Source organism: Oreochromis aureus, linkage group 8 (genome assembly GCF_013358895.1).
Source record: "Oreochromis aureus strain Israel breed Guangdong linkage group 8, ZZ_aureus, whole genome shotgun sequence".
NCBI lineage: Eukaryota > Metazoa > Chordata > Actinopteri > Cichliformes > Cichlidae > Oreochromis > Oreochromis aureus.
The window spans coordinates 11,517,054-11,533,563 of NC_052949.1; the positions used below are offsets into that span (position 1 = coordinate 11,517,054).

Sequence of the window (16,510 nt, forward strand, 5' to 3'; positions counted from 1 at the left end):
TCTGTGCAAAGGATCTGTGCAGTTTAGGCAAAAAAATGTGCAAAAGCAATGCAAGATTTAAGGTAACAAATAATACATGCAGGAAAAAAAGTTGTTTCTTATATTTTAATGTCCAAATAATAGTTTAATTTGCTTTTTTTTAATCCATGTTGAACTGTCAAAGCTCTCAAAATAGCATGTGATCGGCTCCTGTCAAGGCTCTCAGAGCCTCTGAGTGTGTTTTACAGAAGCCAGATGGGGAGAAGTACCAGAATAAAGTGCATCAAGTGCCCCCTATTGTGCTTCATGAATGGATTAAAGGATTTGCAAAGGTCTGTCATAAGGCCTTCAATCATTGCCACACCTGCCTGAAATTTACAGCACCGACTGTAGGGGGGGAAAAAAGCCTTTGAGCTGTTGTCACAAGGAGTATAACTTAATCTGTCAAGTCATTCAGCTTAACATCAACACCTTGAGCAACAAGAGCAGAGATTTAAACCATGACATAAGACACTGCAGATTATCACAGCGCCTCAGTCGATGAAGTTTATGTTTGGGAATGTTGCTGCAATTCAATACTTTCACACTCCATTATTCATCAAGTTTTCCACCTCTCGTCTGCTGAGTCGCTGTGGCATTTTAACTTGTGATGCAAAGCCTTGAAAGCTGCAATCACGCGTCTGTCTTTCTAAAAAACAGAGGTTCTTTGAATAAAGTCGAACTTGATATTGCTTTTTAGATTTCTAACTCCTGCATAAGAAACAATGCAGCTTCTCTTCAGGAGACAATGTTCCGTGTCAGATGCAGAGACATGGTGTCTGAGTGCTGGACTGATCAGAAATCCTCAGGGCTGATTGCATGTACATGAAACAATTTGTCAGCCAATTTAACCGACTGACCTCTTGCTGACCACAGCCATGACCTTTATCCACTAAAGGATAAATGGAGCTAAATTCAATATTCTTTTTGAAGTTATAGCCTGACCAGAAATAAATAAACTCTTATATTTCGATGTGAAACAACTGACATAGACAAAGCATAGACAGCATAAAGCAATTGGCTGTGTGTCCCCTGTTTCCCATTCTACCACTCGTTCACTGATTCTCAGCTCTGTCTGAGCTATCAAGCAAAAAGCAAAATGATGTTGGAAACCTCCATCTTTAATTTACAGTTGCAACCACCATCTTTAACATACAGTCTATGTTAAGAATCAGGAGTGGTGGCTTCGTGCAACAGCAAAACAAAAATACATTTTTAAAAAAGTTACTCTGTAAGTAGGTTGTTCGAAGCAAGTCAAAGCACAGTTTTTACATATAATACCAGACTGATCAGCTAGGCCAATGTTAGTATTTTTAACAAAAAATGCAATAGGTTTGAAGTGATTTGCAGTGGTTTGCCCACCAGATAGCAATGGCAAACTAATTGTTTAACATGAAATCTGTAACTTGGTTCTGAAATCTGAAAGTGCTTCTCTGGGTGTTAATGTCATGATACATGAGTATTGGATTTTTGAAACAATTCCAGTGTCAGCTTCAAAAATCAGTTGCCACATGCACACATGAAGCGAGGCATGAAAAAATATGCACAGGAACATACACACGAAACACAAAGATTAAATAGGAAAAACTCTCAGCCATGTGCAAAATATATTTAAAGTAGTCTAAACAAAAGCTGGATTTTTTTTTGTGCTTTTCCCTAAAAATAAAAACAGCCAAAAGTAATAATGGTGGAGATAATGCTCCCCGACCTTTCTTCACCCTCTGTGTCAACTCATCACCTCCTAGTTGGATGTCAACGAAGGGAAGAAGAGCAGAGAGGGGTGAAGTGGGAAAAAGGGAGAAGGGGAGCGGGCTGGCAGGAGATGGATGGGGGTGGGTGAAGGGATCACCTTGCCAAATCCGCTGTGAAGGTCTCTGTTCTGTGCACTTAGTGTAGCAGCCGGAGCCAACACCTAGCTGGGTGTAGGTCTCCCTGGGGCGACACTCAGGCCCCGGCCTCCCTGCCATTGTCATCTGTCCGTCTCTCAGCCAGTCTCTCCATCCACAAATCTTGCCTGGAGGAAACTTACTTCCTCCTTCTGCATTCTTCCTCCCTCCATTACCCCCAGGAGGAGCAGGAGATGTGTTGGAGGGAACTCCCATGCAGGGTCAAGGGAGTATCGATGTCGAATCCTTAGTGTCCGCGTCTTACCACTAATAGGAATATCTATCAAACAATATCAGACATAATAAACGAGAAAAAGCGAAATCTTTTTCCTCATATCTTCACATTATTTCAGCTGCTGAATGTATGCCGGTGACATAAGAGTGATAAGATGTAATCACACCTCACTGACTGGAATGGCAAATATGTCATCATCCTGAGACGGGGTCTAACCGGGCCATTTCAATGAGTGCACCCATGTCAGGGTGATGTATGGATGCAGTAACACAACCTCTGTGGAGGCATAGGGGGGGAAACGCTGCACTGCCAACCTGCTTCTCAGATCCTGAGCAGGAGAATGGGGGCTGCATGTAAACATTTAAGACACGTCACTCATTTCTCCTCTGATGATTTATAGCCAGCCTGGATGCTCACCCTACCAGTACTCATGTGTAAAAATCTGACAGAAAGCCCCACCAGGGGTCTAAATTTATATAAAATCTTACATATAAATAATAGTAATGAAAATAGACATCAGCTAAATAGAAAGGTCAGCCATTCTGCTTTTAACACTCTGGAATACACCTTCAGAGGTTTTTCTGACAAAACCCTGCCCTTTGGCTGGTTATACATTTTGTGAAGCTTGGCCCTGTTCTCTTAATGGAAATGGCTTGGGAACTCATTTGTGAGTAACAGCAAGGAAAAAAAAACTAAGTCCTGGAGGAATTTCTTCCCCTGGGGATCCTTAAGTGATGTCCATCTCCTCTCAGTCATTCAGAGCTGAAACAGGAGAATGTGCCTGACACTTTGAGAGCTCTTAATCAGGATCTCTTAAGAAATCTGTTTTATCAGAATCCCAGTGTGTGTTTAAAGATTCAGAAAGGCAATTAGCCATGCAGATAGTCCATGTTTTATTTGAGTATGATTTTTTTTTAATGTGCTCACTCCTGTTTTTGGACTGTTGTCCTGTCAGTGTGCAGAGTGCACATTTGCATTGTGACCAAAAGGCTGCAAAAGATTTTCCTGAAAAATAAAATATCGCTCTCTGAAAATTTTGAATGCGGTGAACATCACAAAGTATTAGCAGTGGAATTCCAATTCCTGGGAAGTACAAGCCATTAAATTTGCATAAGGCAAATATAAGATCTGATCTTTTAAATTCCGGTTTTCTGAATTTATTTTTAGTTCACAGCATAAAATAGTCAGGAAAAAATTTTTACTGTTTAAAAACTCCTTTAAAGAGAAACAACTGGTCAAATCACTAGCTTTATAGTTACTCTAATTTTAATCAGTGGCACAACCTGCCCAGCAGAGGTCCCCAACCCCTTTTCCTCCCTCTAAACAGAAACCAAAAACCTCACCATGCCAAAGCAGCATAGAGACAGAGGATCCTAAAGCACAATAAAATCGGAGATGTATGGGAACCATTGAGGTAGAAATGTCTGCAGTGATTTATCCCAGCGTGCCTTTCCCAGTTTCGACTCAGACATGCTTACATGTGAAGATTTAAATGTGAGATACAGGTGAGGGAATTCAAGATGACCCCGACTGAAACTATGAAATATGGGAGCATAAATGTACATTCTGTCAAAGAGGGTAAAATATCATGTGGGTAACACATACTGTACCATAGAATGAACCCCTGCCAGCTCCTGGAACAGTGCCCAAACTGTGATCTAGGAGTATTTGCTTGCTGTATTCTCAAAAATTTGCTAATTTTATACCCCGCCCCCCAGAATGAATCTCTAGTTCATTACCTGGATAACACCAGCAGTAAAACAGTTCAGTAGGTGACTCCAAACATTATTGTCTGTGCTTTTTTAAAGGCTTTCGAATCCTTTAAGTATGACACAAATACTTAACAAAGGAATGCTTCTTCTCTGTGCTTAAGCACAACCTGCTGAGAAGAGGCTTCTACTTGCCATAAGATGTCAAAATAATCAGCTCAAAATGCTCAGGAGCTGCTTAGCCTCAAAGAGCTGGTCATGATTCGTGACAAAGCCAGCGTGTGTAACCAGGAAAACGAGGCCGGTGCGAACCAACAGTCATAAAATAAACAGCCAAACACAGACTGGGTGAAATATATAGCTTCTAAACAGGTTTTCCAATCTTTTCTGACAATTTATAGAAAAAACTGATTATTGATGGCAGTTCTGATTTTGATTGTCCCATTTTTCGAAGTTACATTTTTCTCTTGTTCTTAACTCTTTATTTTGTGTTTTTTAACAGATGCATGAACTTGACTCATTTTGCAAGTTGAAGTCAAGCACATAACTTTTCACATTATGAATGACTTCAATTCTAAACTGCAGCAGAGGTGACCATCACCCAGGAAGGTTATTAGAATATAAAATTTCTCGAGCCATCCCCTATGTGAATCTCCGACGCTGTTTACTGTAAAGTCGATCCTGACATGCAGGTGCTCTTCCCTCTAACTGCGTTGTAGGAAAGTGAGAAAAGGATTGCATGTAATCCACACCTGAGAGAGGAAAGCAGATTTTCTCTAAATTTAAATAATCACTTCATACGCAGATCTTGTTAAGCAATCTCAGGCCAATGCTTTAATTTAGCCTGAGAATCTTCTTTCCCCCATGCAGATATTCATTCAATAAGTTCATATCTGACTTATTTAACAGCCTTTCACTGCAGAATGAATGAGCATATGGGCTCTGTTGGAAAGTCTTGAGATATATGATATTGACTTTGGCAGAGGAGTGTAATCAAATAAGCGCTATATATCTTTTCTTGCACTGACAGTTTTCCCAGCTCTGGCATGAGCCTGGCTTTTAATCAGAAACAACAGCGTACACCCGATCAGGCTTTTCACACCAGAACCAGGGCAGTGTCGTGCTGCTACAACATCAACATTATCTCAAAATACCAGTTTTTGCCCATAATATCTGGAGCCTTTTTTGGGTTATCTCAGTAAATGAGCAATCCAATTTATGGAACACACACACACACACATAGGCTTTCATGCATCTGCAGTCAAAAACACATGCAATTATTGCTTCTATTACATTCATGAGCAACATGCTTCATCTGAAGATCATTTTAAACAGTCTGCTGTCTCTGAGGTCTATCCGTGCACTTTAGCAGGTGGCTCTTTTCATTAAACCTAAATGCCTGATGGCTGTGCTGTTCATTAAAGGCTGTCCAGTAATATAGGCCTTAGATGATTGCCCCTGCAGTGGTTAAATATAGTGGTTGGACAAGGCCTCTGCCACCGTGTAATGAAAAAAGTCAATAGAGCCGGGGCTATTACGCTGTCAGCGCTCATACCATTACAGACCATTAAAAACATCACAACTCTCTGATTCATCCTCATTATATTTATTGGATAGATGGCTTGATCTAATTGTAGAAGCAGTCCAACCCCTGCATAGTTCAACATGTGTCATCCATGTGTAGCCATGCAGGCACTCTGTGTTACTGAATATAGCACAGAGGGTCTGATCAATTCAAAACAAAGATGTGCAAATATGATATATTTAGACTTTTAAAGATGTGGAACCTGCACTGTTTTTGTGTTCATTCCATAAAACAAGAGGACAAGGCTGTAAATTTAGTCATTAGTGCGGGACCCACACAAGCTCCCAGTGTTGACATGTACGCACAGGGAAGTGTGCCTGGCTTATTTAACAGAACGGAAATTAACCTCTTGTCACCTTCCCTTAATCACAGTCTTTCCACAGCGCTATGCATCCACTTTTGACACTGCTGGACTACAAAGGCTACCGTTTCCAAAGGGTGCCTTAAAAATCCAGCTACACATGCCTCAACACCAGAGAAGTCCTGAGATAAACCCAAACAAAGCATCCTCTGACTGCTCATTTGTGAAGGTCATTAATGTCTAATCATATTTAAATGACTCTCACAGAGGCGTCTGAGCAGATCACCAGTATGCAGATGGGGGAAGAGGGGAACTTGCCCTCCAGGACTTGTTCTTTTGTCTTACCTCCTGGTTTGAATCCCCTGTGGGACTGTAGACATGTCATGACACATCAGCCTGCAGACAGAGAGCTACCTGACTGGGACAGGGATTGATACTACAGCAGACTGGCAGACTACCTTTATAGACACCCCCTAGACCCACCCCCACCAAGCCACCTACACACACATAGACTCACACACACTGTGATTTAAATGTTGAACACAAGAGCTATTAGCATAATGATAAGATGTAGTGACACCTCCCTTTGAATTCTACCAGGTAGCCTGGAAGCCGAGTGTAATGAAAGGGATAATTATATAATTTATACAGGGAGGGGCACTGACAGCTAAACAAAGCTATTCGGCTAAGGTCTGACCTACCTACCTAATTAAGACAGTAGGCCATCAGTCTTGATGTCCCTGTCAGAGATTTGATCACTGGCAGTTTAAAATAAATAAAAATGAGTGTCGTCCAACAGTTTTTAATAGCCCATAAGACACATAGTGTGTATATTTTTTTCAAATGCAAAGAAAACTACATTGTATTCTTCTGGACTAAAGAAGCCTGAAGAAAACAGTATTATGCCGTCACAATCATTCACTTATTCATTGGCTTTTCTCAGCTTTCCTAATGTTTTAACAACAGTTTCAAATCCTGCTTCACACTGAGATTAGTGGAAAAAACCAAGCCCCTTTAATAGGATACACTATAGGTCATAATGCAGCATATAATAAAACAAATCACTAATGAACATAAAACGTCCACACTTTGTTACACACATTTAATTTGATTAATTATTTTCTAATTGTATTGATTTTTTTTTTTCTTTTATTTGAAAACAGAATTTTATATAAATCACACTATGAATAAACCTTAAGGATAGAAACAGGAGTTAACGTTTGGTAAGCGTATCACTGAATTTGAGACTTTTGGCACACAGTAAAAGAAAAAATGATTTTTAAAAAGCTGCTTTCCGTGTTTTATTGGATAATAGAAAATGTAACTAACAGATGAAAAACGCCTTTGTTGATTGTTTTGATAATTTTTTGCCATATTATTAAAACCAAACAGACCTCAAATCTCAAAATTAACTAACACTGCAAGAAAAACACACACACAGCTGGCTGAAAACGACACTGCGGGATTATCTAAGTCCTACAAATCACTAAACGTTTTTTTTAAAATCACAAAGTATAATTATACTCCGACTCTCAGCTCCATCCACTGTAATTTTTGTAATTTATGCGAAGCTCTCATCTGTGTCTCTAAAAAAGCGAGTATTTCTTTAATGCTTGTTTTGTTTTTGTTGTTTGACTCCCCTAAATCTGCTGTAGTCAAACCAAGGGCATGAGAATGGCCCATTAAATGGCACAATAATCAGCACACCTCTCGATGTCATTAGCTAAATACAGCTCTACCCCGTCACTGTTTTAATTGCTCCTTTGTGTCCCTCAGATTATCTCAGGCTTGTAAAAACCCATTTTCTCTCATGCTGAATAAAAAAAGGCCTCTTTGTTAAGTGGGGGCATGTCAACACACTTCTGTGGATGATGTTGGCCTCTCAGCTCTGCTGTCAGCATCGGTGTTGAGCGGACAGACACACATAAAAACATGCATGGATGCGCGTGTGCATGTGTATCCTGAATTATGTCACAGTGCTGGAATGCCATCACATGACAAGGGGGAAGAGACTGTATTAAAGGAGTTAGAGCTACACGGCATTGGAGCAAGACACACAAAAATAACACACAGACACACAGTTTGCTTGTGACATACAACACAACATGGGCAGCAGTGCCACACTCACTGCAATTCAGCGTGTTAATTGAGAAGCTTTTGCAGCAGCAGCAGAGAAGACTCTCTATCCCAGCAGCGTGCATGTCGTGTGTTTATAGTTGACACCCAAACTGTTTGGGGTTGATAGACTTCAATACCAGAGTCAACACATAGCACTTGCTGTGTGCTGATGCTTGTTTAAACACTTATCTGGCAAACATGTGTCTTCTTTCTGCTTCTTGGATTGCTGCTGCACAAGCCAAGCTGATTTTCATATGACTAGTGTCTCTCTATTTCCCCAAAACAGGAGAAAAAGTTTTTAATATTTTACAGTATAAAAAGGGGGAACAATCCTTGATCTGTATGTTAAACTGTACAGAAACTTTAGTGTGTCAAGAATCATCAGGAATAAAACAATAAATTTTGATAGTAATGACTGATTGTGCGATTGAGGTGTAATTACCTTCTTAAGGGGGTGATCAACCTATTAAAGTATTACATCTTGTTGATTAAAGCAGTTTAAAAGCACAGCCTTTCTTTCCCTCCCCTTTAAAATGATAGCAGCTGGCTTAGAAGTGAGCCAAGGCCTTGAAGTGTGGGCTGGGATTAGTGGCAAACACAAAAGGAGCATTTGAAGGGGGCATGCCTGTCTCTTTTGAAAGGCTATCATTTAGAGCCTTCAGCCATAGATCATCTGCAGTTTACATGGTGAAAACTTTAAATGTTGATCATACCCATTATTTGACTCTGTGAGGGGTGCGTTTGATGGTTTAGGCCAGGGAAGGCTCCAAAGGTCTCCGAGGTTCAGTCTGTCTCCCCTCTCCTGTCTCTCTATTGGTATGCATCCCTCATAATAGAGGCAGGAGGCAGGGGGTCTCATTAGGGGCCGGGGGAGAGCTGTTCTGGGAGGGAGCAGTCGATGAATTCCTCGGGGCAGATGCACCATCATCACACAGCAGTGAAGCTGAAGAAAGGAACATGGGAAGCAGGTGAAACGAAATAATTTTCACTGGCGTTCTGCAAACTTTCGCGCAGCAAAACACAACTCGCAAAAACACAAAATGCCTTGCAGGAAGACGTGTCTCGAAATACACAAGTGCTCCAGGTGGGCTGCGTCTTTTAACAGTGGGAACTTCATCCGATGTGACTTTCAAACTGAGAGATGGCTTCCTTTAGAACTACTGACAATGACTGACAAGTGGAACAGAGGTAGCTATTTTGAGGATCCCCTGAGTACCAAATGATGACCTGACTTCCGTCTTGCCACCAAAAGTCCAGGCTGGAGTAAGTTAAATGAATTCCCTCTGGGTAGCTACTTCCTCTGTAATCTGTCACCACTTCCTGTCTGTAAGGGGCAGGTAATGACAGCATGCAGGTGCTGCAAGCCGGGTGGTATCACTACAAAGTGTCAGAAGCACAAAACATGCTATTTTTCCCTAAAACAATAATACATTTTTTAATTTCTTGTTCAAATGCATCCATGTGCTCAAGCAATCACGATACCAAGTTTTGTGCGAGGTCAGATGCACCCTTATCATGTGAAAGTAGTCCCTGAACCAGGCTAAAATGATTACACATTGGCTGTTACTCAGATATTTGCTCTGCTGCACTGCACATAGAAATTGATGTTCCACGAACTCTGGATATTGTTCTCGGAAGGTCACGGTTTGGAATTTCATGTAAGTGATGAATGGTTGCAGATTCACCGAGAGGCTTATGAGTAAGTCTTTCAGTGTACTGAGATAATCAGGAAATATAGCTGAAAAAATATTCCGCTGGGATACTTGTAATTTTTTTTCTTCTTTAATTACTAAAGGTTGGCTTCAAGCGAGCCAGAAATGCACCTAAAACTTGTTAGAAGCATCAAGTGATTGCAGCAAGCTTTCTTTTCTGGATTTCCCGCAGTGTGTAAAACCACTGCCATGGTTTGTTATGACAAAGGTCACGGATAAAGGATGATCTGCCTACAGTTCCCTAATGCGAGAACAAAGACTTTGTCAAAATATATTCCAGCAGTAGAGTGAGCAGGGGATAGGTTACATTGTTTTGGGGATAGGTTTTCCAGACAGAGTGATGTGAAGACAGGTCCTGGCTGTGGATTTACTGGGACTCGTTCTAGTCTGTTAATCCTTGTATCTCTTTGACTCTTTCAGCAGGTTCCTCAGCTGGAAAGCCTCATGGGGCTCCGAAGTGGCTTCCTTTCCTGTGTTTGCCATTAATTTCCAAATGAGCCAGTTTCCACTGCTGAAAAGAGGAAAAATCAAGATTAAAATAATCTCAGGAAATTCCATGCACGTGAAGAAAAATACCAAATCAACATAGTGCAAAAACAAGTTGAGAAAATCTATTTTTTCCAATCTTTGATAGGACTTAACAGCTGCTTATAATATACTAAAATCAGATTTTTTTTACAAAATTAGAAAAGAAATGGAAAAAAAAACACTACATGAAGACTTTCTCAAGTGTGGTTAGAATAGTTGTCTTGACACTTTCCATGTGCTCTCAATAGCTGAACAATTTGCACTGAGATGACTTGTTCTGTATAAAATCATCCATATGGCTGCTCATCCGGAGCCAGGATCCCATGCTATTATCGGCTCAAACATCAGTCTTTTTATGGGCCTCGGACGGGGAATGATGAAACTGAATCAGGTCATGCCAATTGATAGACATTCTCCTCAGCTATCACTTGCACACACAGTCCTTTTCAAGTAAAGTCTAGAGAGCTGCCTCTATCTTTACAGGTGTAGCGTTGCTTCCCCAGAAGCTGTCATCATATTGTTCAATGAAATATTTAACTTCCTCAAGAGATTGAGCTGTAATATAAGAAATCATCCCTATAATGCCCACTGACTGCTACAAACAGATGTGAAATTTCAAGGTAGACCCAGACTCTATTTAGCCCCCCCATGGACGAGCTATCATGTTCTTCACCGAGGTCAGACGCATAGTCTCCCTTTTCAAATTATACCCCTCAGATTTGTCTGTTAGGTAGTGTTATATGGGCTGTGGAGAATTAAAAGGCTCTGATTTTATTTGAAATTCCCGGTGCTTTACAAAGTAATCATTTCCCATACAAAGTACATCTGAAAGCTACGCTAAACCTTGAAACCATAGAAGTAAGTCTACAACACAGGGCATGGGAAAAATAAATAAATAAATAAAAATAGCAGATTATAAAAGCAGATTATGGGGAGATTAAAGGTTGTACAGCTTGTTATCTTTGTGTATCAGTCGAGATCTTGGTTGACAGCTGATGGGAGTTATCTGGAAATGATAGATCAGTACTTCATGTCCCACACTGACTACCGTCCCAGGCAGCAGACATCAGTGCTCCTGTTGTGATTTTTACATTAAATTAAATGAAATTAAAACAGGGGAATAGCTTTATTTACGCATTTATTTATGTAACTCTTCAGCTGGATTCATCGTCATTCACTAAAACACAGGAAATGAAGAAAGCTTCCCAGTGTATCTAGTCCCATATATATAGAGAGAGAGAGGATTAAAATAATCCAATGGTGAAACACTGACTCCTTCAATTATGAACCACCCTCACCTTTGGAGACATGACCCTTTGAGGATGGAACCCATCATTATGGATTTAGCCCACTAGGCATGGGGATTGAGGCCACCCTTATGCTGAGGCATTCTGCTGGGTCTTGGTCTTTATTCCTGGAGTCAGGGGCCCTCAAGCAGGTAGACATGGCCTGACTGATATTCATGTGGGCCAGGTAAATGTGCCCTTCAGGCATGGGGCACTGGAGCGTTACTTTTCTGAGAAATGGGAAGGTGAGGCAAACTTGGAAAGCAAGGAGATGTGCTCTGCAGTTTGCTGCATCCACACTCATATGGTGGTGCTTTAATAGTAGTTTCTGAGAAAGCATTAATAGTAGCCATACCACCATGGAGAAATACTCAAGTGTGCACAACTTTATATGCAAATGTTAAAATGCAGTTTAGCTGCCAAAAATACTCAGAACACTATATTTTATTCTAATATTGCAATAATGTGTAATAATGCTAAACTACTTTATATACTGCAGGGTAGCTTAATATAAAATAATACATCATTATTTATCAATTGGTTGCTCTAGTGGGAAAAAAGTATCTTAATACAATTTTAAATAATACTGAATTACTGAGTCTAAGAAGTTGAGAACAGAACTAAGGGATCAAGAAATTACACCATGAACAGAAAGGCCTGAGAATATAAAAGGCTCTATACTCTATTCACTAGATGTGATGAGGATTTCCACAGAAAACTTGTTAGTGTGAGAACCTCCTGTATGACAAAAATCCCCTTTGTCTGATCCGTGGCCCTGCTCCACAGATAATGGAGCAAAATGTGGCCTGAGGGAGATAATTTGTTCCCAGATCTTCAGATCGCAATATTTTCATTTGAGCCCAGGAGGGGACCTCTTGAGTTGCCAGCTTCCATTGTGTTCCAACAAGGGGCACAAAAGTCTTGTCAATTAATTTTTCTTTTATTCCAGACCACGGAGCGCCTGGGTGAATTCAATTATCAACCAATTAAGAGGTGTTTCCTTTTATTTACAGACTTTGATTCCGTGCGTATCCATATTGTTTGAAAATAAGACAGAAGCAGGGTGTAAAATCACTTGAACATTTTCCCCGCATGAGCTGTTTAATAGCCTTTTCCCCCAATAGCAGCCTTTCTGTTGTGTCCCCTGGGCCACAAGCACGACAAAAGCGCATTACATGCTGCTGAACTCTCTCGTCAGTTGTTTGGCGGATGCTCCTTCACAGTGCTCTCCAATACAAACAAAAAGCCCTCACACAGACACACGCGAGACAGTCGGCCTTTTGCGTGACAAGACTTTGGGAATAGATGGAGACAGGTGGAATATTCAGTAAAAGAAAAATGAAGGCTGAAATCAAGCAGTCTCAGTCTGAGTCAAATCCAGCCCAGACAAAAAGCTGAACTTCTGAACCTCATGGAAGTAAGCTAAAGGTCTGATTACTTGTTAATGGGGCTATTGGAAGTGACAAGCGGAAAATATCTCTGTCTTACACACTTTACAGCTTACAGCTACTTGACTTCAGATTTCCTGACAGACCATCAAATATTTGTACAACTTTATGCTTTCATGGATTTGAGAACCTAATATGAGGTTTTGTAAAGATTTTTTAAAAATATATTTATATATATACTGAGACTGTGAGCAACAGTGAAGCAGGCTCTCCAAAATACTTTGAACTTTACATCTACAAACAAAGCAGGGGCACTCTGAGCACAGAATCATACACTAATAAATAATGACCCCATGTGCTGATGTTGATACATCATCAATGAATGACCCTACAGCAGACAACATGGTGTCCAAGGAAACACATAAATGTATTTATTTTAAGGAAAAATCCAGAAAAAGTCTGAAAATGCTTTGTACTGCCAGGATTCACATTGGGAATAAAACATAGTAAGTCTCATTAATTATATAGAACTTCATACAGTCAAAGCCTTGACTGTTTCTAACTAGTGCATCCAGCTCTCCAGAGGAAAAGCAGGAAAATGACACATAAGCCTTGCATATGGAGTTCAAATAAATGACTTTTATTCAAACATAGAGGACACAAGTTTAAATAAAACACAATTAAGTCTAACATACAAGTCATGGTTCTTCTTATGAAAATAATTTCTGTACATAGGCATCTTCTTTAAAGACTAACTGGTCCAACCCAGCTGCTACAGTGTGTTTTGTTTTTTGTTTTTTTAATCTACCCATCAGATCTCAGTGGGAAGATGCACTGACAAATTTTCCCAGTTTGGGAGGGTCACTGTGATAAACACCAGTTTAGTTCCAGTAGTCATACTACAAGGTGGCCAACCACACCAGAAAATGAGTATTAACAGGAGGTTACATAAGAACTTTGAGCAGTCTACACCTCTGTTCCTTCCCGGCTGTATATGAGGTTATTCACACTGAAATGGTTGGAGAGGCTCTGCACTGATGTGTAATAGTTCATTCTGCTGTTGTCAGAGTTCAGAGGAGAGATCACAGAAGATGAGTAGGAGCCCAGTCCAGACATGCCCTCTCTGGGCTGAGATAGTCCCCCGACGTGCCCGGAGCCGTAGTCTCCACGCTCTACGCCCCGGGCGCCGTCGCTTCCCCCGCTGCTCGCCAGGATCGAGTTCACGCTGGATGCGAAGCTGTTGAAACAGGGGCTGTGCTCCGCGGAGGGAGACGGGGACGACTTGGGCTCAGTGGAGGCCGGAGACCCGTGCAGGCTGGGCGGGGAGGCACTCAGGAGGCTGGCGGTGTCGGCGAGCTTGTGTGCGCCGTCTTCAGATTTGAGTGGAAGAGCTGTGCTGTCAGCTCCGTTCAAATCTGATCTCCTCTTTCTCTTACGCCTGAAGTTTCCGTTGTCAAACATCTTCTCACAGTTTGGGTCAAGAGTCCAGTAGTTTCCTTTACCTGCATAAGAAATAGAAGAAATAAAGAAGGAAGAAAAAGGATGAACGACGCTGACATGCGCATACTTTGAATTCAAATTTGTTCCTGCTCACAACTGAACAGTTCATTTGACTTTTCACATTAAAATCTCAAAAAAATCAACAATTTTAAAGTCTTTGGTATTTCAAAAATACTTTTGATAAAGTTTAAAAACTTCTGTCGGCAAAAGTAGCAACGATTCTCTGATATATAATTACAGAAAATTATGAGAGGTTTATTAAAAAACTCACCTGGGTCATCCTCGTCCCGTGCCACTTTTTTGAAACAGTCGTTCAGTGACAAGTTGTGGCGAATTGAATTCTGCCACCCAGCTTTGCTCTTCTTGTAGAAAGGGAAGTTATCGGCCACATACTGATAGATCTGACTGAGAGTCAACTTTTTGTCCTGGGCATTTTGTATGGCCATCGCTATCAGTGCGGAGTAAGAATAAGGCGGTCTAACCATTTTGAAGAGCTCCTGCTGGCTGGATATGGATAGCCATCCCAGGTCTGCTCCACCAAACCCGGTGGGAGGCGGTAAGAACTGCCTCTGGTTAGAACCGTATCCAGACTGAATATAAGATGTGCCGTTGTTCCCTTGAAGATAAGGAGAAGAGTTGATGCTCGGTCCGTTTAGCCATAGGTATGGGTTTGTAGAGGGGGACGAGTACTCTCCGAGGCCGTAACCGGAGGGGTGAGTAGGCGGCCTCTGAGTGTGATGGTGATGCAGATTCTGCTGGTAAACGCCGTAGTTGTCGCAGTACACGGCCATGTCCAGGAGCTCCTGGGCGCTGTGGTGCTGAATAGGGCTGCTCTGTGGGTTAGATGGTTGGTGTCCAAAAGCATTCATAATCCGCCTTAAACAGATTCCCAAAACCTAATTTCGTCTCTGTGTCTCTCCCTCAGGACTGAACTTATTCTGAGAAGCAGGAGTATTTATGTGCAGCGCCCGGGTCCTCCACAGGTAGCCCATTGAAGAAAAGTTTTGATTTGGTCACACCCCCCTTCTCTGGCTTGCTACACCCAACTCACCCAATCTCCCTATCAATGAGCATCGATACTTCTTTTAAATGCAGCGACGAACTTCGTGTTAATTGTAAAGTATGCCCACATTAAGGAACGTTAGTGGTTTCTAACTTTGTCAATAACGACGCGTAATTACGCACCGGTGCTTAAATTGGCCGACAGTGTATACAGACGTTACAAAAGTAATCTTCTGCAAATAATCCAAAGTGAAATACAAAGCGCGGTTGTGGCAAGATGTTAATAATTGTTCCTTACTAAAATAATTTTTTTATTGAATTTTCTTTAATATTGTGATCAAAACTGCAGGTCACGAACTTATCTCGCCGTGCACGGGTAGCAGATATCAGTTTCGTTTAAAACTTGGTATCCGTGTCAGACTCAAACAAGGAAGTTCCACGTGCTTAAAACTTAAAAAGAAATTTGTTTGCAATAAACACTTCACAAGTGCCACAGGTTTTGTGTCAACAAGTGACTCGTGGAAAGCATACTCACTGCAAGCTCCCCAGGAAAACGGGTTATAGCTGCACTGCGAATTAGGAACAATTATATTTCTAATGATGTCATTATTTAATTATTCTGCATTATCAAAATTTGCCTATATTAGGCTACGGGGGCGGGGTCACTTTTTTCTACTAAAATTATTTATTTTTGAGAAAAACAAGAATAAGAAAAAAACACATTTCATTCACTTACATGTACATACAAGTACAAAGGTATATAATGCTACTGAGAGAAGCACACAGAAACTAAAATCTGGTCCAGAACTAACTTATTTAGTGTATTTGCTTGGAGGGAAATCACCTGGTGGTGTGTAGCCGACCCAGACAGGGGGCTGCAACAGCAGGCAAACGGTGCCTGTTTCGACAGACGGGAAAATGGAACAACTTTAACAGCATCGATACTACAGGCGTCCAGAATTTGAGGGTATTTCCAGTTTAAGTGCTAAAAATAAAAAGCTAACTGCGCAACCATGACAGACAAATCTCCGGACTGTGCTGCACCATTTATTTCTTAACACTGTGTTTAAGCCCTGTCTGGAACTTAACAGGCCAATAGTAGCTGAAATCTATTCACTGCAAAAATTCGCTTTCGCCTTTTTTAAATGATAAAAGTAGCTCAAGAGTTTCAACGTTTGAGCTGCGATTTGTTTCATGGCTCGCTGACACAGCTCAAGTTTCAATTTAAAGCGAATCTAACAC

General features: G+C 41.0%; 1 protein-coding gene across 1 annotated transcript; it reads right to left on the reverse strand.

Annotated features, from left to right (window-relative positions):
• Window positions 1-13,383: 13,383 nt before the first annotated feature.
• On the reverse strand, window positions 13,384-15,649 carry foxi1 (forkhead box i1). Its single transcript, XM_031750693.2, has 2 exons — window positions 14,538-15,649; window positions 13,384-14,268 (listed from the first exon to the last, which is right to left on the reverse strand). Exons 1-2 carry the CDS (start codon window positions 15,133-15,135, stop codon window positions 13,733-13,735), a joined length of 1,134 nt encoding a protein of 377 aa, XP_031606553.1. The 5' UTR covers window positions 15,136-15,649; the 3' UTR covers window positions 13,384-13,732.
• Between the last annotated feature and the right edge of the window lie 861 nt (window positions 15,650-16,510).

Coding starts and splice junctions, on each gene's coding strand:
- foxi1 (XM_031750693.2), bottom strand. CDS start 15,135: ATGAATGCTTTTGGACACCAACCATCTAACCCACAGAGCAGCCCTATT. Junction 14,269..14,537: donor ACGGGACGAGGATGACCCAG/GTGAGTTTTTTA, acceptor TTTCTTATGCAG/GTAAAGGAAACTACTGGACT.